This window comes from Pseudorca crassidens, chromosome 19 (genome assembly GCF_039906515.1).
Source record: "Pseudorca crassidens isolate mPseCra1 chromosome 19, mPseCra1.hap1, whole genome shotgun sequence".
NCBI lineage: Eukaryota > Metazoa > Chordata > Mammalia > Artiodactyla > Delphinidae > Pseudorca > Pseudorca crassidens.
The window spans coordinates 43,648,819-43,672,174 of NC_090314.1; the positions used below are offsets into that span (position 1 = coordinate 43,648,819).

Below are 23,356 nucleotides of genomic sequence, written 5' to 3' on the forward strand. Positions count from 1 at the left end.
AAATAAATCCCAGCCTCCAGTTTAAGCTATAACAACACTATTTGTGTAAATGAAAACAATAAGGGTCCGAATAAGGGAACTGGGCAGCTTTGGGGCCAGTGGTAAAGCACTGCGACTTTAGCTGACCGATCGTTGTAAATAACGGGCACTTTAGTGACAGAACACTGCTGTTGAGTGAAGTGGGTTAAATTCTGTCCAGCACAGGGATAGGTTTAAATGACCAAACAGGAAACTATTATACATATTATTTCCTTTCACACAAACCACCACCAGATGTGGCACTACCCAGAGCCCCAAGAGCAGAGAGATGAAAGACAAAGGCCTGGGATTTGAAATAAGTTCCTGAGGCTGTTAGAAGGAGGCTTTTTCTTAGAAGCATCAGAGAGGCAGCTAAGTTTGTGCTTTGACTAGGAACATTCATTCTGGTTCCAGCAACTCTGAGAGCATTAAAGCCAGGTAAGGTCCTCCCCCACCCCCATGCCTACCCCATGTAGTTATTATCAAAAAAGATTTATAGTAAAACAAGAATGAAAAACAGTACTTTGGGAATTTTTAACTTTATCCCCATTTTACCACTACTCTTATTAAGTCTTTTAGTTACTCCTCTAACGGCCCCATCATTACCCAGAGATCTGTTTGTCAGTCCCAGTACTTACTGCAAGCATTATGCTGCCAGTCTAGTTTTCCCATTCGGCTCTCAGCATCTCCCTACATTTCACCAAAGCCACCATCAATTACCACAAGCATCTTTCCAAGGACACACACTCCATATACTCTATATTTGGAAGGAGGCTAAAGCGGGGATACGCTGACCTAAATAACATAATTGGGGCATGTCACTAAATGGCAACCTTCAGAGATAACATCATCTTTTATCCCTGGTTACTCACCAAGCTTGTCATGACAGTCATTTCTAGGTAAATCTTACTCTGGAAATCAGTGACCAAATGTCTGACATTTAAAAAGATAAAATTCTGGAGTGTTTACGGAGAGACTGATAATTTGAGGCAAGGGTGGAGACTTTCCCATATTCCACAACTCTGGTTGGATTGAAAGGAATCCTCTGAAACTGCTAATGTAGAGGGCTGCCATCTACCCACACCCACCTGCAGGGTCATTCACTCAAAATATCAGCTCCAAGATCCCAGTCCTCACTGTACATGTGAACACACTCTAGAGATTAAGTTCATCTTTACTGAGTTAACTGTGTTTTCTAATTGGCAAGTTAGGCAAAGGCTAAAGTTTCAACTGACTATGGTATACTCTCATTTTCTTTCCCAAACTCTCAGTCTTGTGCCTTGCAGTTGTTGGACAGCTGCTGTACTAAACGAACACCCTTTAAAACACAAAGAAATGCTTTGGAGTCAAGCCAATCTCTTTGGGATTACAAGGAGTTTAGGCAGTACACTGAAAGGGGGAAAAGAAAAAAGAGGACTTGGCGTTTGGTCCTCTGCTTCAACTTTAAGACCCAACTGTCTATTTATACAAATAGTCTAGACTTGTTATCTTGCCACATCACATCTCAGAATGTAAGTGGAGGGAAACCAGTTTGGCAAGATAGTAAGGGAACAAGATAATGGGTTTAAACGACGAAATAGGAAATCCGTTCCTGGGTGGTGTTTGGCAGTTTAGTGTTGCAAGGGGTGGGTGTGGGGAATATGGGACGGTGGCAAGGGACAATTTGCACACTTGGTTCATGAGTGAGCACAGTGGGAGTAGGACTATAATTCGGGGTCAACTCCCCTTCATGTTACTTGCCTACTAGTATATAGTGGATATACCCATTTTCATTAGCAAAATGATTTTAATGACATGTTGAAAAAAAAAATAATAAAACTCATACGAAGTCAAAATTACAGAATAGGTTACTACCTTTAATCTCTGCAAAAATATTAATAGTTTGTCTGGGTTTTAGCTAACTGTTTGCATGATGCCATTTCTATTTCAAAGTGATTGCAGATTTAACTATATAATTCGTTGTGGTTTTGTTTTTGTTCAAAATCCTTCATTAGATCTTGACGTGTTAAATGGATCTCAAATAAGAGGCATTTCTTCCTGTCTCTTCTATGGTGTGGTCAGCCAGTAACTGATGGAGAGTGGAACAAAGGGGTGTTATTATGCAATAAGAATTGTCTAACAAGAGACTGCTATCAAAGAGCAAGGCAGGTTCTAACAAAAAAGTTACATAAAACTGTTGCCTTTTTGAGCAAGTAGAATGAATACTACTTGTTGAGTTAGTATTGATTTTCTAATAATCTGTTGGGAAAAGAGACATTTAAAACACTTTAAGCTTTTTCTTTGGACTGCTATTTGGTAAAAATATAAATTTATTCTGAAACTCTCATGCTTGTATTATCTCAACCGCAACAATGAGAATGAAGATAAAAGGTTTTGACTCCTAGATTCATAAATAAATATAATTATTCAATTAGTCTAAAAATCTTGTTATTACTAGAACTCATTGTCATACAAAAATATGTCCCACTCCAAGTATTCATAATTTGTGTGAAATGAGGCTAAATGAATCTCTATACCAGCTGTTAGTCCCTTTCTGGAATAAGGATCAAGCTAATGAGAAAATGAAATCTGTGATCGTCTATATTCATTCTTCTTTTCATATATACTCCATTAAGACAGGATTAGAGTATCCTGATGATGTCTGGTATAAAAACTTGGACTGAAGTAACACTATCACATGTATCTCTATTAGACCTTTATATTAACAGATCAAGTACCTGGTCCCTTGTTGGACTGTGAATACTTTAAGGGTAGGGGCTTAACCTTCACTCCTCTTTATAAACAGCTCTGACACACAGCCTGGCACGTGAGAATCCAGCGCATGCTATCTGAACAAAAGAAAATGATTAGCAAGGCCAGAAGTCCTGTTGCCCAACACGACCTTCATTTGCAGATTGGTCTCCAGTCCAAGGCCTTTTCATTTGTTCTGCTTCCATAAAGACCTGCTTCCTGACTGGGGCAGGTTTGTCCCAAGGCTTGGCTCTCACTCTAGGCTGCACTTCAATTTACAATAAGCCCTTGATGAATAAGTGCCACATCCACAGTGCAGCATCATCACTTTAAAAGCTAGGGATGGGGCTTCCCTGGTGGTGCAGTGGTTAGGAATCCGCCTGCCAATGCAGGGGACACCGGTTCGAGCCCTGGTCCAGGGAGATCCCACATGCCTTGGAGCAATTAAGCCCGTGTGCCACAACTACTGAGCCTGCGCTCTAGAGCCCGTGAGCCACAACTACTAAGCCCACATGCCACAACTACTGAAGGCTGCACACCTAGAGCCCGTGCTCTGCAACAAGAGAAGCCACCGCAATGAGAAGCCCACGCACTGCAACGAAGAGTGGGCCCCACTCGCTGCAACTAGAGAAAGCCCGGGCACAGCAACGAAGAACCAACGCAGCTAAAAATAAATAAATAAAATAAATAAATTTAAAAATAAAATAAAAGCTAGGGAGGTACCGCTGGTGACACTATATTGGTCAGGCTCAAAATGGAACACTGTGTCCAGACTGGGACTCCCAATTTTAAGAAGGAAACAGAAATGGAAACCATGTAGGGAGCTGTGGCAATAATTAAAGGATTGGCTTGTGTTTGAGTAAACATTCTTTATATTTTGGATTTCAGGAAAAATCATGAGAACTATTTGAAATATCAAAGATAGACAGGACATGCAGTATTTATTATATTTGATTAAGCTGTGACTTTATACACTTTCTAACCTGAAACCACCATAACGACATATTTGTTTTTTTAAAAAATCAAAAGTTGCTGACTTAGTTGACCCTTTATTTTTTTGCTGAGACTTAAAGTGTGTTGCATGGATCCATCAAACCAGCCTATGAAATGCAAATTAACTCAACCTCCGTATTTCAGTATTTCCTGAATCACCGTATACCACTGAAGATAGTGAAAACATTTCTTTTGATACTTTTCTAATATGAAATTCCTAAAAAAGGTCATGGGAATGGGAAGTAAGGTGGTAACCTTACTTCAAAATCAGTAATTTTGAACTTACTGGTCATAGAGGATGTTTTACTCAATTTTTTCCCCTGCTTCCAGGACAATCAAGACATATGCATACGTATGTGCCTATTAGTATGTGTGTTACTCTACTCTTGCTAACTAGATAATACATAACCTTTAAAATATATATAGCTAATTAAGCCATTTTTCCAAAAGTGGGAAAAAAACCAAATGTCCATTAACTGATAAATGGACAGATAAAATGCAATGAATCCATATAATGGAATATTATTCAGCCATAAAAAGGAATGAAGTACTACCACGTGGATGAACCCTGAAAACATTATGCTGAGTGAAAGAAGGCAGACATAAAAGGCTACACATTATATGATTCTATTCACGTGACATGTTCAGAATAGGCAAATCCACAGAGACAGAAAGTAGATTAATGGTTGCTGGGGGCTGGAGAGAGGGGGAACAGGAGTGACTGCTAATAGGTACAGGGCTTCTTTTGGGAGTGACAAAAATGTTATGAAATTAGAGTGGTGATGGTTGTATAACTTTGTGAATATGTTTAAAACTACTGAATTGTACACTTTAAAAGGGTGAGTTTAATGGTATGTGAATTATGTCCCAATATGTCTTTGAAAATAAAAAAATAGCTAATCATGAAAACAACAAAAGTTCTAGTGATTTTTAAGTAAGTCACTGAATTTTTGATGAGTCTCAATATCCTCACCTCTAAAATGAACAGGTGATAGGGAGGGTGGGAGGGAGGCACAAGACGGAGGGGATATGGGGATATATGTATACATACAGCTGATTCACTTTGTTATACAGCAGAAATTAACACAACATAGTAAAGCAATTATACTCCAATAAAGATGTCAAAAAATAAAATAAAATGAACAGGTGGGATTAGATGCTCTCTTTAATCCTTCTTGCTTTAAATACCAATGATTCTATTTGGAATATAATAGATTTTCATAACTTGAGAATTTCTCACAGTAAGAGCTTTGTCTATTGTCTGAAATGGAACGTCAAGTAAAGATGCCCAGGTATTGCCTGACTAACCTTAAGCATGTTGCTTTAAGATGTCAAAACCCAAGTTTTAGGTGCCTTTTTTTTTTTAAGAGTAAACATTTCTTTTTAGAAATAAGGAGGAAATCCAACTCCTTGATAAAACTAAAGATGCCATCAGGATAAAAAGCAGAAGCAGTGCAAACCAACAGAATTCAGTTGGCCAGCTCCTAACACCATAAAATAGGCTTTATCTAAAACAAAAGTTTCCTCTCACTCAAAACGGGTACAGTTAAACTCCTCAAGATTTGCACTGCATTTTTCCTGAGTTTCACATTGTTTCTGTCACTTTTTTGTAATCTTTCTGTTTTAGAATGTTCAAACGATTCAACTGCAACTACTGCTGTCAAACACCAAATCCCACGAGGGTTTATACCTACTCTAAATAAGCAACTGGTTCAAGTAAACAAATAAAAATATCAGGCAATCCAAGCTGCAGAACCAGGCTGATGGTCAACTATATGGGTCAACTGCAGAGATGTGACACAAAAAAGTTTCAGGTTATTTCAACTCAAGAATGAAAGGAAATAAAACCACAACTGATACATGGAAAGACATCCAGTGTTTCAATCAATTGTCACTAGGCATGTAATTCAAAACACTGAATAAAATATGAAATTCCCAGAACCAAACATAAGCATCACAATAAATCATATGAGTTGACAAGTACATGATCTGGTGGCCTTGCGCAAAGAAAATCCTTTTGGTTTTAATGGACTCTGCCTTTGCCACCCCTCACACTGCCTTTACCCTCAATCTTTACCATTTCAGTTAATGGCAACTGCATTCTTCATCACATCCCACAACAATCTGTTAAGAAATCCTGTTGGTTCTATCTTTAAACTATACTGTATAGAGTTAAAACACTTTGTACCACCTCTACCATTACCAAGACATAATTTTTTCTTGCTTGAATTATTGCAATGGCCTTCTAACTGGACTCCCCAATTTCTAATCTTATCCCAAATACAACCTATCCTCAGTAGCAAGTAGAGTGATTTTTTTTTCAAATGAGAAGTCCAATCACGTCACCTCTCTGTTCAAAATCCTCTGAAGATTTTTAATTTCACTCAGAGAAAAATCCAAGTCTTTACAATGGCCTACAAGGCCTGATAAGAGCTGGTTTCCTATTTCCTCTCTGGCCTCATGTCCCACTACTCACTCTGTTCCAGCCACAAAGGGCTAGCTATACTTCTTCAAATTCAAGGCCCAGGTCCTTTTCACTTGCTATTTCCAAGTTATCTGCAGGGCTCTCTCCTTATGCTTTTAAGTCTGTTAAAATGTCAGCTCCTTGATGTTTTTCCTGATTTACCATCAGCCCCCAGTACCTGCATTATTTTTCTCAATAGCAATTACTACCTTCTCTTGTGTAAGGTACTTATTCTCTTTGTTTCTAGTCTGTCTTTCCCGATGAAAATATAAACTCCAGGAGGGCAGGATTTTTTTGTATTTTTGTCTACTATTGTATCCTACCACCTAGAACAGCGGATGCTCACTAAATATGTGCAGAACGGTGTCGCATGAACTCACCAGTCTCAGCCAGGTCAGTGCTCTGAAGAAATGTACGGCAGCGCTCCTTGTGCTCCTCAAGGGAACTTCTCTGCTTGTAACTCCTGCCGCAAAACTCACATTTATAGGGTTTCTCAACTATAAGGAGAGCACAAGGGGTACTCAGTGACCCTCAGGGGTTATAGAACAAATGGTGTATTGGGGCCCTGTGAAAACTGTCCACTAGGAATGAGACTGCTGACAGAAGCCAGAGTATTTGGATACTTGTGCACTTACAATTACTTTTAAATTTAGTCAACTGAAATAAGGTTATGGCCTATGATTGACTATCATGTTATTCTTTGAAAGGATAGGGTCTTTTCACAAATGAAAGGATTTGGATTTAATGACTATCATGGAGCATAGTGTTTTGGCTCCCGATCCAATCTTGCTTCTTCAGGAAAAAAATAAAAATAGGAACTTTTTATTTTTCAAGGAGGTTAGTGTGGTTTAAGAATGAAGTAGGGGGCTTCCCTGGTGGCGCAGTGGTTGAGAGTCTGCCTGCTAGTGCAGGGGACACGGGTTCGAGCCCTGGTCTGGGAGGATCCCACATGCCGCGGAGCAACTGGGCCCGTGAGCCACAACTACTGAGCCTGCGCGTCTGGAGCCTCTGCTCTGCAACAAGAGAGGCCGCGACAGTGAGAGGCCCGCGCACCACAATGAAGAGTAGCCCCCGCTTGCCGCAACTGGAGAAAGCCCTCGCACAGAAGTGAAGACCCAACACAGCCAAAAATAAATAAATAAAATTAAAAAAAAAAAAGAATGAAGTAGGAAGAAATCCCATATTCTGCGACATCCAGCTGGCTGTAAGTAAAGAATGCTGCAGTTTGTGGGAGTTAGTCATTCAGTCTTTTTAGAGCATTGACATATTTCGATAAATGTAGCTTGTCCTTGCTCAGCGGCTATAGCAAAGTCTGGGCTCAATCAATAAAAACTGACCTAACCAACTAAGGATAGTTTTTGTTTTCTTTTTTTTAATTAATTAATTTATTTTTGGCTGTGTTGCGTCTTCGTTGCTGCGCACGGGCTTTCTCTAATTGCGGCGAGCAGGGGCTACTCTTTGTTGCGGTGCGCGGGCTTCTCATTGTGGTGGCTTCTCTTGTTGCGGAGCACGGGCTCTAGGCACGCGGGCTTCAGCAGTTGCAGCACGTGGGCTCAGCTGCTGTGGCTCACGGGCTCTAGAGTACAGGCTCAGTAGTTGTGGCGCATGGGCTTAGTTGCTCCGCGGCATGTGGGATCTTCCCGGACCAGGGCTCGAACCCGTGTCCCCTGCATTGGCAGGCGGATTCTCAACCACTGTGCCACCAGGGAAGCCCCTGAGGATAGTTTTGAATAATAGAAATAAGAAGGAATTGCCAAAATGACTTCATCTTAACTTCTAAGATAAAGCAAAAGTTTCCTCAAAAGTTCATCCATACAATTCAGGCCACCTTTAACCTCCTAACTCCTCCAAATGAGTTATTTTTTAAATTATGTAAGTAATAACTTCAATTCTGTGTGCGGGGCTAGCCTTTCTGACTTGTCAATGAAATATACCCCATGAATTTTTCAGTTTTAGGGACTGAGATTTTTTTATTTTCTAATCCTCTTGCTCGGTTTAAAACAGTGCCTTTGGGACTTAAAGCACTAAAAGATCCTTATGGAATCCCAAGTTAAAATAAATGCAGCTCTGTTAGGGCTAAGAATGTTAAGTTTCTGCATAAATTGGGGTCCTCTAGAATCTGTCTTAAAAATGACTATTATTGTTGGATCTTACTTGGAAAAAGCAACAGAAAAGAACTCCTCTAATTTTTTGGACCAAACTCAGTCGTAATTCATTACTTTGAACAATGAGCTGTAAAAGAAACCCTTCTTTTGCCACTTATGATCTCTCATGGTGGGTTTCGTTGGGGCTGATTTGTTTAATCCTTAGTCTCTGCATTGTGACCAGTTGCGGGTTTGGGGCTGGGTTTTCATCAAAGCAGAATGTGAATTGACATAAAAACAAAGCTCTTCAATTAAAATTTTGTCAGATAACATCAAGAACATGAGGTCCCAAATTTGAAAATAAACTCAGTTTTATTTTTCTAGGAGGGAAATTCTAAATGTTGAAAAAAATGTATCTTCCGTGGTTAAAATAGGAGCGAAAACATCAAGACAGAACATAGCTTTTTATGAATTCTTACTGCTGCTCATCTTTTAGAGACTAAAAATAAATAGGCTGATGAAGAAGAGAGTTGGGTTTAAGAAATTTAGCTCATATATACCTAAAACTAATACTATGTTATATTGTCAATTATATCTCAATGCAAAAAAAGAAATTTAGACCAGAATGGCCAAAACTCCCCAATTTAGTCCAGACTAGCCAAAACTAACCCCCAACAATGAGTCATACCCAGTTTACAGTTTTACATAATTTACAAACAGTACATCATTTGCTTTATCCAGACTTTTGAATGAAAAGTATGTGTGTATATTTTTAGGAAAATAATCTTTTAATAAAGTTTACCATAAAAATACTGATGGCTATAATTTTTTTTGCAAAAATTAAAAAAGCATTTTTATAGGGCAGGCTTTTCCTGTCTGACTGTGATGTTCTCTAGGGGCGCAAAGATGGTACGGAGATGATCAACCCCATTGAGCCAGACGGAGAGCAATTAATGCCTTAATGGAAGTGCAATTAGCCCTAGAGGTCTCTGCTGTTGTAACCCTTCAGAACCGGAGTGACAGATTAAAACCTCCACACTTAACTCTTTCTAGTTTCCGCAATGGGCACTGAGGAACACACATTTACTAGATATGGAATGCTCATTGCTCTCACTTACCAGAATGTGTCCTAAGATGACCTGTGAGTGCATCTCTTCTCTGGCATGCATAGTTGCAGAGGTGACACTTAAAAGGTTTTTCCCCTGTGTGCAGTTTAATGTGGCGGAGGAGGTTACCTTTCTGAGTAAAAGATGCCCCACACTGATTACACTGGAATGGGCGTTCACCTTTAAAAAGGACAAAAAAGAGATTTCTGATCACCCAGCAAGTGGCGAAACATATGCACAGATTAGATGCCTATGGCAAAAGCTCATTTTTTAGATAGTTTCTGTTCGTATTGGGATCAGATGGGAGCTGTATTTCAAGGCAAGCCTAAGACTCACTTATGGAATCTTCCCTCCAGAAGAGAAAAAGCCTCACCTAGCAAGGCTACTTGAGGCATCTTGTCTTGGATCAGAGCAAAAAAATAAGAGCAGCTTTAGAAGTGCTTTCTAGATTTAAGTTTTTACATTACTTAGCATTCCTTTTGAATGTAATCTCAATCTGTAAAAAGAGTCACAGACTGAAGTCCTAACAAGGTATAAAGAGCCAGAAGTGTTTTTTTTCTTTAATTCAAGAAATGCTTTTTAAAGTCGTCATATCCGATGTCAGATGAAATCTATTGGGCTCACTGGGAGTGTTATGTTTGTATGCATTTCTATTGACTGCCTTTTTGTTGTCCGAAAATAAATTTTTTAAAATTGTTAATAAAAGCTATGTCCTGGGCTTCCCTGGTGGCGCAGTGGTTGAGAGTCCGCCTGCCGATGCAGGGGACACGGGTTCGTGCCCCGGTCTGGGAAGATCCCACATGCCGCGGAGCGGTTGGGCCTGTGAGCCGTGGCCACTGAGCCTGCGCATCCGGAGCCTGTGCTCCGCGACGTAAGAGGCCACAGCAGTGAGAGGCCCGCGTACAGCAAAAAAAAAAAAAAAAAAGCTATGTCCTTTCATCTACCAAATTTGAACTCAATACAATGAGATCTGCTTTTTTAAAAGTTATGCAAAAATATATGAAAGACGCCTAAAAAGCATATCACACAATTTAACTCCCACTTATTAACTGAAGAAAAATATGTGGCTGACCTAGAACACTGTGCTCTCTACAGTCTTCTTTTATTCATAGCATTTGCAATATGTTTGCCAAATGCACCATGAAGCAGGAATAAAAATCACTGGGTAAATGGAAATACAGAGAGGGAGAGATACATCAGAATTTTAGCAAAAATCAATGAAAGTAATCAAAAGTAAGTCTTAAATACCACAACTTCTTTTCTCCTGTGGTTGAATTAGGACAGTTTTCAGAACAATGGATAAAGGAGACTATTTACCAGTATGGCTCCGCTTATGAACCATTAAGACATTGAAGCTAATGCAGGATAATCCACACACATCGCAGTTCATCTTGCCACTGGTTGGCCTGCTGCTATCGTATGAGACAACGTGTCTCTCCAACTTAATGTTTTCATATTCATTATATTCTCTTGAATAGCTGTAAGGAACTTCAGGCTCTTCTGCATTTCCCAAGGGTTCTGGCTTTAAAACATTCTCATCCCCTTCACTGTATTCATCTTTCACTTTCATTGAATCATCTGCAGGGAGGAAAATGCAAGAAATGAACAATGATTGGTTTTGGAGCTATCAAAGCAGCTCAAAGAGCAGAGACCCACAACTGACAATTAAATACCAAATGAAGCTAACAATATTGTACATCCACAAAACAAGAAAATACCATTAGGATGATCACGCCGTTATTTGAATTCAGAACCATAGTCAGGGGAAAACACAGACACGTGCACGCGCCTGTGCACACGCGCGCGCACGCACACAAAGAGATGACAGCGTTTTAGGCCATCCAGAAAATTAGAGAGAATAGATTTTAGCTATGACTGTTCAAAGCGACTATGAAGAAAACATTTTGAGCAATTCTTCTCCAGTACCGGGGGAGGAGAAAGGTTCTCAGATTTAGTACTTCTTTGGTGGTTGCAGTTACAAGGCAAGGTGATGTTCTCCTTGGCTTCAAGAAGAAAATGCTGCTTTAATTCTTCAATTGCATCCAATTTATGCCACTAAGACTGAGAGTTGAATAGTTAACATGTTTTTTTCTGATTTTAAGCCATGCTCTGCCTCTTCCCCTTCCATGTATACCAACTGCTAAAATGAGTCTTATCTCTCTCTCTCTCGGAACCAATAAAGAGAGAACACTGAATGTAGAGGAAGCTGGCAGTACTAGTGAAATAGTGTTGAGAAAGATAAAAGGAGAAGTAATCCTTTAACATAACCTGCTAAGGAGTCATTTTCATTGACACAGGTAAATGAAGCTCAACCTAAGCAAGGGGAAGGGCACCTATACCCAAGTTAGGGAGGACTAAACTCGAGGTCCTAGAGTTGTAGGACTGGATAGGAGAGGTGGGGCTGGCCAAAGTGAGTTGGCTGATCAGGTACTATCTCAAAAAGAGGTGCAGCACTCTTAAGCTGAAGAACATAAGAAATGAAGAAGGTAAATTTATGTACTGATACTAAGAAAACCTAAATATTTGCCTGATATAATAACAATAAATATTTACAAGGGATTTTTTCATATATGTATAAGGCTGCATAAATGCTTACTTAAAAAAAATTCATTCTTAGAAACTGGAAATTGTAAAGCTCCATGAGGAATCACAAATCAATGGAATTTCAGGGCTCGAAGGGAGTTTAGAGATCATCTAATCCAACCCTTGATTTTCAGGTAAGGAAATCCAGGATCAGAGACGTTTTTGGTGAGTAGTCCAAAGTTATACAGCCAGTTAATAGCAGATTAACTGTGCTTAGAACACTGAGCTTGGATTTGGCCTCACATTCTGACACATCAAGTCTAATATGCCCCTTACTATCATATTCCACACTCCCCCATCGATGGGGTAGACTTTAAAAACCAAAACACGCTGAAGAAAATATATTTTAAAAAACGACATCCCTTCCAAACAACACCAGTAAGTGCAGCTCCTGTTGCCACATAGGAGGAAGTATAACTGCAGCTGTGCCTGGCTTGCTACCTTCCACTCAAGTTTCAATTTTCACTTCTATCAGGGTTACCTTTCATCTATATTAACTGTGTTTGCTTAATAGAGCAAGACAGGGCCTAACCACCAACAGAGGAGCCATTGCTGCAACACTGTTCCACTGCTTCTCATCACGGTTCATGGTTCACAATCTTTCACTCCGTGATTAGAAGAAATGTAGGGCTACAGGAAACATCCAACGTGTTTCAAATTTGCCCATCCTGTGCATCTGGATTATACATGAATTGATATACGTTTCCTACGGGAAACGGATGAGAAGGGAATGGAGAGAGATTCATTCCCTTCTTTCTCTGGACACATCTTGCCTGCTTTCAGATGGAATTTGTTTTCTTAAGTGGTTTTTGCTTTAAAAAAAATTTTTTTTTTGAAAGAGAAGGATGCACCTGAGGCTTGTACCCTCCTCTCTTCCTCCATCACTCCAGCTGTGGGTGACATCCCACCAAAGCTTGAATGCTCTTTAGTTTGCATGTAGGCGTTTAAAAGAAACTCAACGGAAAACTTCAGCTACTGAAAACCAGAAACAGCATACAGAAAGGGCCGGCAGAGAAGGATCCTTTTCAATTTCGTTGTAAATGTTAATATGAACAGACTCAGGCCATTCTGTGGTCAGTGACAATTAAAAACTAGTAAGATCAATGTTTCAGGTCTTTCTGAAAACACAGGACATGAGAGGGTTGCTCCTTCTCTCAGGATTTTGGCTTTAATGGGCTTGACCTAGAACTCAATACTACCCCGACCTGGCTCAAAACAAATTCTTGGCTTTTGTCATTTGGGACTTAGCCATAGAACAAGGAAGACAGTATTTGAGACCCAGGGCTCTAAGGGAACGCATACAGACACATGGACAGGGCATTAAGGAAGTCCCTGGGACTTAGCAGACCAAAAGAGCTCCTGGTATAGTTATTGGTTTGCCCTTGGAGTCCTACCAGTTTTAGATAAAAGAACTGGATGTCCTCTCTGCATGGTTACTGGGGATCAACAATTCATTATGTGAAAATAAACAGAAAATAAACCATGTGAAAATAAACAGAGCTGAACATTAGAATACATTAGTATCTAAGATAAAAAAGGGATTCCTGAGAGATTATTGGGCTTAGCACCCAGTCTCCAAATATAGTCCACCAAAACTACCAGAAACGACACTAGTCTGCTCTAAGGACTGAGAGGTTCATTCTCTTCCTTGGGAGGAAAATTTATTGGAGCAGAGGAAAGGTGGGGGCATTCTACTTAGTATCCCTTGAAAACATTAAGAAACATATCTAAAATCAAATTGTCATCTCTGAACCCAAAATTGCTGCTAACTTATGATGCCTTTATAGTCACACATGGCATCTTCCTTCTTGCATTCTCCAAGTCTTGAAACTGGAATCCTTTTCCGTTCAATCTCCACATCAAGTCAGTCTCCAAGTCCTATAGATTCTACGTCCTCAGGTTCTCTAGATGCCAACTCCTCTTTTCTATTCCTTTTCTATTTCTATTTGCAATTTAGTTTAGCCTCTCATCCCATCATACCTAAACTCATCCTCTCTCAACATTCCTTTCTAGATAGATTTCATACAGAAGTAATCTGTGCTTACTGTCTCTACGATCTCAAAACTGATATAAAATTCCCTGTAATCTGGCTTCTGCCTCCATAATTCACTGAATCTGCTCCCTTGAAGATCATCAATAAACTCTTGATTCTTAAATCTAATGGCCTTTTGTGTGCCATTCTCCCCAGCTCCTCTGTAGCCCTTGATACTGTTGACCTCCACTCCTTGTTCTTCTGTATTTCTACTTCTTCAGTGAAACTGTACCTTCTTTCCTCACCTTTCTGATTGCCTCTTTCTAGCTCTTCCCCCAGCTCTGCCTCCCAAATACTGTCCTTAACCCCCTTTTTTCTTCCCTCTATACCCCCTCCCCTATGGCAATTTCATCCACTCTTAAGGCTTCAACTAGCATTTTACATGATTAATCACCAAATATGTATCTCCAGGTGTAATCTCTCTCCCCTTCTTCAGTCCTCTGTTCCCAAAGGCCTCCTAGGTATCTTCATAGTTATTCAGGTTGGAATCTTTACAGTCATCTTTCCTTCCTCTCGTTTGCACCCCACGTTTAATCACCCATTGGTTTTATTTTTGTACCCTCTCTCCAATCTGCTTCTCCTCCCCACTCTTTTACACACTCCTTATCCCAAATCTCAGACCCTGGTTGCTCTCCTATTGTGGTAGCCTCTACATTGTTCTCCCGTCTCCTTTCTCTTTCCTTTCCAGCTCATGCTATACTCTGCCACCAGATGGTTCTTGTAAACTGTAGCTCTGGTCATATCATGACCCTGTCCAAATTCTCCAATATCCTCTGCTGCCTACAAAATAAAATCCAAACTCAGAAACAAAGAATTTAAAAGACCTTTCAATATCTGGCCCCAGCAATTTTTGTAATGTTGATTCTGAATACTGAGATATCTTTAACCAAACTAAACAACTTCTAAGTATCCTTCCTTTTATTATTTCCACTGCCCTAAAGGTCTTTCCCCAACAATACCACGGGTCCAAATCCTACACATCTTTTAAGGCAAAACTAATATGCCATTTCCCCCTACTATGCCTTCCCTGATCCCCCGGCTGCAAAATAATCTGTTCCTTCCTTCTTTGAGTTACTTGTAAGCTCACCTCATCTCCCATATGGACATGTAAGCTATCTGAGGTCAGAAGCTACACAGGTTTGTTATTTGTTTTGTTTTCAACTCAGTATCCCCTATGACACTGCTTCACCTGTATCTGTAAGACGAGAGGTTGTGGGGTTTTAAAATAGAAATTTTGGGGGTCCCAAAATTGGGGGTGTGGGGGCTGGAAACATGCATTAAAAATATGTTTTCTACTCAAAATGGATTAAAGACCTAAATGTAAGGCCAGACACTATAAAACTCTTAGAGGAAAACATAGGCAGAACACTCTATGACATAAATCACAGCGAGATCCTTTTTGACCCACCTCCTAGAGAAATGGAAATAAAAACAAAAATAAACAAATGGACCCAATGAAGCTTAAAAGCTTTTGCACAGCAAAGGAAACCATAAACAAGACAAAAAGACAACCCTCAGAATGGGAGAAAATATTTGCAAATGAAGCAACTGACAAAGGATTGATCTCCAAAATTTACAAGCAGCTCAATATCAAAAAAACAAACAAGCCAATCCAAAAATGGGCAGAAGACCTAAATAGACATTTCTCCAAGGAAGATATACAGATTGCCAACAAACACATGAAAGGATGCTCAACGTCACTAATCATTAGAGAAATGCAATAAGGTGTCACCTCACACCAGTCAGAACGGCCGTCATCAAAAAATCTACAAACAATAAATGCTGGAGAGGGTGTGGAGAAAAGGGAACCCTCTTGCACTGCTGGTGGGAATGTAAATTGATACAGCTACTATGGAGAACAGTATGGAGGTTCCTTAAAAAACTAAAAATAGAACTACATACGACCCAGCAATCCCACTACTGGGCATATACCCCGAGAAAACCATAATTTAAAAGAGTCATGTACAACAACGTTCATTGCAGCTCTATTTACAATAGCAAGGACATGGAAGAAACCCAAGTGTCCATCAACAGATGAATGGATAAAGATGTGGCATGTATATACAATGGAATATTACTCAGCCATAAAAAGAAACGAAATTGAGTTATTTGTAGTGAGGTGGATGGACCTAGAGTTTGTCATACAGAGTGAAGTAAGTCAGAAAGAGAAAGAGAAAAACAAATACCGTATGCTAACACATATATATGGAATCTAAAAAAAAAAAAGGTTCTGAAGAACCTAGGGGCAGGACAGGAATAAAGACGCAGACGTAGAGAATGGACTGGAGGACACGGGGAGGGGGAAGGGTAAGCTGGGACGAAGTGAGAGAGTGGCATGGACTTATATATACACTACCAAATGTAAAATAGATAGCTAGTGGGAAGCAGCTGCATAGCACGGGGAGATCAGCTCGGTGCTTTGTGACCACCTAGAGGGGTGGGATAGGGAGGGTGGGAGGGAGACGCAAGAGGGAGGAGATATGGGGATATATGTATATGTATAGCTGATTCACTTTGTTATAAAGCGGAAACTAACACACCATTGTAAAGCAATTATACTCCAATAAAGATGTTAAAAAATATATATGTTTTCTAGGCAAATCTTATGCACAATGGAGTTTGAGAACTGCTGCTCTAGAATCTGACACAGTGCTCTGCATAAAGTACATACACAATAAATACTTAATACATGAATATACCACTACATTAACTTCCTAACTGGTCCACGGTATATGTGACCTCTCTTTTAGATTATATCCTATTGCCAGATTAATCATCCTGTAGTACTAAAACTCTTGTTCAGAAACTTACAAGGATTTCATTTTGTTTACAGAATAAAGTCCAAACTCCTTAGTGAGACATTCAAGGACCTGTCTAGAATCTGCCCCAAGCCGACCTGATCATCTCATTTCTCACTAGACTCCTTGAATCATCCTTCTCTCTAGACTAGAACCTTGCTACTCAAAGTGAGGTCCTTGAATCAGCAGTTCCAGCATCCCCTGGGAGCTTGTTAGGAATGCAGACTCTCAGGCCTCACCCTAGACTTACTGGATCAGATTTTGCATTTCAACAAATCCTCAAGGATTCTTATACACATTAAAGTTTGAGAAGCACAGTAGCCATCTTACTAACTGCAGTTTTCCAAACCTCTTCTCCAGTCTTTCCTTTACCTAAAATGCCCTTCCCCACATCAACATTCTATTCAAACTTCCAGATGCTGTTTAAATGCCATTTCTTCCATGAAGTCTTCCTAGATACCTTAAACTAGCAAAAAATTCTCCTGTTTCTGTCTTCATAAAACATTACATGTAAAACCAATAATATTGTTCCACAGATTTACATTATACATTCAGAGATGTTTATCTTCATTCTTCCTCAATTTTTCAGTTGTCAGTGACTGGCAACACCTGAACTGTTACTAAAGGCAGAAAGTCTTAAAGATCTGGCAAGAAATACTTGAATATACTTGAGGAGAGGCCCCCACAGCATCCTGAAGTCTTCCGTACAGTGAACAGACCTTTTGTAATGTGAATAATCTCCCATTTCAGTTTTGTAAATTCCAGTCTCTTATTAAATATATTAGGTTCCTTAGACACATGGCTTAAATTGCCACTTGACTCTCAAGAATCTTCACAGGCACTAGCAATATTTTATTTCTTAAGCCAGGTGGTGGGCCCATGGATGCTTGTTTTGCTATTATTCTTTATACATGTAATTATATTTGCCTTTTTTATGTGTGATATACTTCATAACAAAAAATGTTAAAGGCTTCCTGAGTAAATTTTTTATAACTGAGTTTGTGGAGAAAAGAACATACCAAACCACAAATTGCTGATAAAGGTAATTGCTAAACATTCCCAGAGGGGGGAAAAGATGTCTAAATTGAATCTAACCCACAGAAAATTAGATTAAGCTGAACTTCTTTCTAAAGGAGCTACTCTGGGGTACAATTGCTCCCATCTTTGTCTATGTTCTGGAGGCCTCTTAGGAAGATGACACACACTAACACACACACACCCCCCAGAGAGAATTTTGTAGGCTGAAAAGAACAAAGGCTTGGCTCACCGGGGCTGAGGCACATGGTCTCATTTCCTGGGGTGATGCTTATCACATGAAAGGTTTGCACTCCAGAGTAGACATTTTTGGTTTCACCTGAGACATTGCAAAAACAATGGGTCTTGGAAAGGATCCAACAGCTAAATCCTTCAGGGGCAATAGCAGTCTCAGCCAACCGTGCCTCAGTTTGTTTTACAGGCACATAAAATGCTCAGTTGGAGAGAAGAACCTATCAAAGATGGCAAACAGAACAGGCAACTTGGGTGTCTTGGATAACATGTTTTTAGTATGAACTTCCCAGTGTAAAAAGCAGGTTCTGAATTTCCAGTCTGAACTATGAGATCTCAGAATCCAGTTTAAATCAGGACAAAGTCTGGAGTAATAGCTTCAAGTTTGCCAAAGATACTGTGAGAAGGGACAAAACCAGATAGCGACTGTGAGACAGGGAAGACACAAAACGGTGATGTTGTTTAAGTGTTTTACAAGGATTGGGGGTCATAACCATGAAATCCTCAGCACATGCAAAAGTCAACTGGATAACAAAGAAGCTTAATCATCTTAATGTGGCATTTTAATGATGCCACTGATTTGCTATGCCAATTCAGAGATAATGAGGCCCTAATGCTACAGATGTTCAGCCAGGCTAAAAGAAAGGGTGGGGGAATGGGCTTTTCTAGCATGTCATTTTCTAAGTAACCAATTAAACAAATTGTGAAAGCATCTAAATAGTTTACCAAGTTTTGACAGCTGTTAATAGGATTTAGAAGCTTGAAGCACTAAAGAGCAAAATGGGAGATATATGTATTGTAGGTATTTAGTCTACAGAGTTTGTTGCTATCACCCAATATAGCACAGACAGATTAACTAGAACAGTTTTCCTTATAAAATTGATGTCTGTACTCCTTTCCCACAATGGCTTCTTTGTATTACGAACAAGAACACTGAAATTATGGGTCATTTTCATTTTCTAATTTACATTTTTCTGTGTAAAGTGAGAAGGGAGAAAAACCAATGATATTTTGAGAACTAAAGAATATGAAGTTTTAGTATTTTCTAATCAGTAAAATTATAAAGTTTCAATGAAAACAAAACTTTTGGTCATTGATTTATAGTATCCATTATGTTTTCATTTTTCTCTTCTTTTAAAATTTAAAATGATAGATATCTAGTAACTTTAAAACAACTATTTTAAAATTAGGAAAAAATTGGAAAATGTGAATCAGACTAATAAGAGATAAAATACTGATATCTCAATAGCGATAAAATATGACGTAGCAGTTTGGACAATATTTGATTTGGTTTAAGTTCTCATTAAAACGTATTCTTATCAGACTTTTAAACTTGCCCTTAAAGAAGCTAAACTGGTAATCAGTAAATCATGTCACTTCAAATTCAAGAGCATTAGCATGAAAACATGAAGAAAGTTTCAGCTGCAAAGGAACCACCCTCAATTTTACTGACATTAATCTTTGTCTTATTATCTGACTATCAAATAGCTCATTCATTGCCATAATAGTAAAAATAATTTTGCTTAATAATTTCAGTGCGATTCTTTGCTTCTCCATTAGAACAAGAGGAGATTTATTACTTTTAACAACAGGAATACACTACATATCAGCAGTAGGTATGGTTACAGCTGATCAGTTGGGCTAAGCTCTTCAGCTATCATCAGGCCAGGTGAATTCTTTGAGTTGTGAGGACTGAAAAGCATGATGTGTGGAAGTTCCTTCTAAACTATAAAAAAGTATACAAGTATATTTTTTCATTTTTGTCCATTATAGCTATGAATTTTTCTATTGATCGACCTGTGTATTTATTATTTTATATTTATATTTCTGAGAAAGAACTGTTATCCATTGAAAAATATTGACTGAAAATACGTTTAAAGAGGTTAAGGTTTTGGATGTTGCCTAAACATACTAGAGATAGACTAAAATATGCACCTGGTAGATATTTCATTTATAAATCTAGAAGAAAAAACTTTCTTCTCATTCATAATTTTCTTGTATAGAATATTCACTCTATCTTTCTCTTAACAGAGTTCAATTTTAAAAATTTAAGGCATAGGGCTTCCCTGGTGGCGCAGTGGTTAAGAATCCGCCTGCCAATGCAGGGGCCATGGGTTCGATCCCTGGTCCGGGAAGATCCCACATGCCGCGGAGCAAATAAGCCTGTGCACCACAACTACTGAGCCCGTGAGCCACAACTACTGAAGCCCGCGCACCTAGAGTCCGTGCTCTGCAACAAGACAAGCCACCGCAATGAGAAGCCCACGTGCCGCAACAAAGAGTAGCCCCCACTTGCCTCAACTAGAGAGAAAGCCCATGGGCAGCAACGAAGACCCAATGCAGCCAAAAATAAAATAAATAAAATTTTTAAAAAATTTCAGGCATATCAAAACATAATTCTCAGAAAAATTCAAAAATTGTCATCCAAATACAGTTAAATTGGTTGAAAACATTCTGACTGTCACAACACCAAACTCAGGATGATGGGTAAGGGAAGGAATGAAAATGTCTTCTATATATATGCAGAGCATAAGTAGTTCTTGGTATACATAGTACACGTATGTGTTATGTCAACTGTACAACAGTAACATGTTTATTTCCCATATAGATCAGAAGCATCATCAAGGCAGGGGCCAGAACCTAGAACTTTTGTGTTCCCTAGAACCTTCCAGAGGGCCCACTTATCGTAGGTATTGAATGAATAAATGAATGAATGAATGAACTCCTTGGGCAGCCTGAACCAATTTAATGATAACAAGAAGGCCAGCCAAGGAAGAAGTCAGTCAGTTTGCTGTATCACCCCCCAACTTGTCTACAGCAGTCTGAAGATGAGCTGTAGTATGTAGAGTTTCTCCTCATGATTCATTAGAGAAAGTCCCAAGCCCTACAGTGATGATCAGTTTTCCAGATGATTTCTTTGCCTGGCGTGGTCTGGCTTCAGCCCCTCCTACTCTGCCCTTTAGAACAGGATGCCACTGACCAGTCCCTGCTTCTTGAACCTCTTCCCTCACTCTATTCATTCCTGGTTCTATTCCTACCTAATTTATTTTCCATGTTTACTCCTCTTTCTCTGCCTCCTAGGTGTGAATGGTCTCCAGGGGTCTGTTTCTTGAACCTTTTGTTTTTTCACTTTACATATTCTCCTGATCCAACTTTTTGTTGCTAATGACTCCCAAATCTTTATTTCCAGCCAGTTCTCCCTGCTGAGCCCAACAGATACTTCCAATCACCTCTTGGATTTCTTATACTTGTTTCATACTCAACTTGGCTCACTGTTTCTATCTTCTGTACTTCCTTTCCACGTCTGCTCCTCCTATGGTAGTCCCCATTTTCTTCTCTGTGTAGCCACTCCTTGATGTCAATGTCTGTATATCATTCCACTAGCACCCTTAATATTTAGCACTCTGTTGGGCACATAGTTCAGCGACTGCTTACCAAATGAACAGAAGGAAGGAAAGAAAGAAGGCAAGGAGGAAGGAAGGAGTAAACAATTATTTGTTCTTTGCTTCAAGTACAAAATTAAGGTTGGAGATGTTTCCAAAATATTGCACAGGTTGTAATTTTGCCTAAGGCTAGCATCTTAGGCCACAGCAGAAGAAAATAATAAATTGTATTTCTAACTTAAAGTATATCAACCAGACTCAAAGGGTATAAAGGATTCTTGGAAGAGAGAAAAATGAATATAAGGCTTAAGAATTAGAAGATTCTTGCTCTTTTAAACATTAAATTAATTAAAACAAAATATGTACAAAATAATATAAAATTTACCATCTGCTATATATTCTTTGGACCTTTCTTCTTCTCTGCTTCCTCCATTCCCCTCTCTCTGTTTTTCAAATAATGGAATTAGAGCACTAAGAAACAATGGAAGGAACTCAGCACTGACTTGTCCTAGGTGAATGTACAACGTTAAAAGCACATAAGGGAATGAGCTATCTTGTCACTGGAACATGCTCGTCCCTGGGGGTAAAGTGTAACTGCTTAACAGCTGCCCAGTGACACACTTCAAGAATGCAAGCAAAACTGCATCTTAGCTCCACCAGAAACTGTGGAGGGAATATTGTCTGGCAGAATGAAACGAGGATGGAATCTAGGCAACAAACTGCAGTACATGCCCCTTTCTATTTAAAAAGGCAACTTCCAATGATCACAAATAGAGGTTTCTAATAACAGTATTCAAATAGCACCAGAATGGGCCCTAATAATTATAAGGAAGGAACAATACCATATTTCACTCTTATTTTGCCCACAGAAAATAGGTTTGAATATCTTTTTTAAAAAAAGTTCTGATGAAAGAGCATGAACTTTGGAGTATAAGACAGAATCTAGGTTCAAGCTGTGCTAACTAGTTGTGTGATCTCAGCAAGTCACTTGACTTCTGTGAATTTTCTTATTTGTGCAACAGTGATAACATCTACGCCTAACAAGGTTGTTACTGTAATTAAATTAGGCAAAATAATGTATATAAAGGCCTAGCATATTAGCTGAGACATAATATCTTTGTGACCTTGGAATCTAGATTCGATACCAAAAGCATGATTCATAAATGAAAATTTCTTACAACTCAATAATGAGACAAATAACCTAAACTGAAAATGTTAAAAAGATCTGAATTGACATTTCACCAAAGAAATTAACCAAATGAACAACAGGCAAAGATATTCAACCTCATTAGTTATTAGAGAAATGTAAATTAAAACCACAGTGAGATACTGCTTCACACCCCCTAGAATGGCTATCAGCAAAAAGACAGACAATAATGAGTGTTGGCGAGTACGTGGAAAAAATGGAGCTCTACCTAATACATGGCTGGTGGAAATGAAAAATGGTACAGTCATTTGGAAGAAAAGTTTGGCAATACAGTAGGCAGCCTTCTGAAATGGCTCCCAATAATCCCTGACTCCTAGTATTCATATCCTTGTGTAATCTCCCCTTGCATGTGGGTTGGACCTAGGTGATTTGCTTCTAATTAAAAGAACATGGCAAAAGTGATGGGAAATCACTTCTGTTATTATACTATAAAAGAATATGACTTCCATCTTGTTCTCTTTCTCTCGCGTGCACGCTCATGCTTCTCATGAGCTTCTCTGATGAAGTAAGCTAGACAGTTCACATGGCAAGGAACTGAAGGCAGTTTCTGGCCAAGCTACAGTGAGGAAATGAGTCCCTCAGTCCAAAAACCTTCAAGGAACTGAATTCTGACAAGCACATGAGTGAATTTGGTAGTTGATCCTTCCCTACTAAAGCCTTCAGATGAGACCACAGTCTGGGTCAATACATTG

At 39.2% G+C, this 23,356-nt stretch overlaps 1 protein-coding gene across 1 annotated transcript in view; it reads right to left on the reverse strand.

Annotated features, from left to right (window-relative positions):
- IKZF3 (IKAROS family zinc finger 3) overlaps positions 1-23,356 on the reverse strand; it is an 88,828-nt gene that overhangs the window by 19,659 nt on the left and 45,813 nt on the right. The window contains exons 4-6 of the mRNA XM_067714569.1: positions 10,713-10,973; positions 9,408-9,575; positions 6,586-6,702 (exon numbers count right to left, since the gene is read on the reverse strand). Coding sequence (XP_067570670.1) covers positions 6,586-6,702; positions 9,408-9,575; positions 10,713-10,973 — 546 coding nt within the window. The remainder of the gene's footprint in view (positions 1-6,585; positions 6,703-9,407; positions 9,576-10,712; positions 10,974-23,356) is intronic.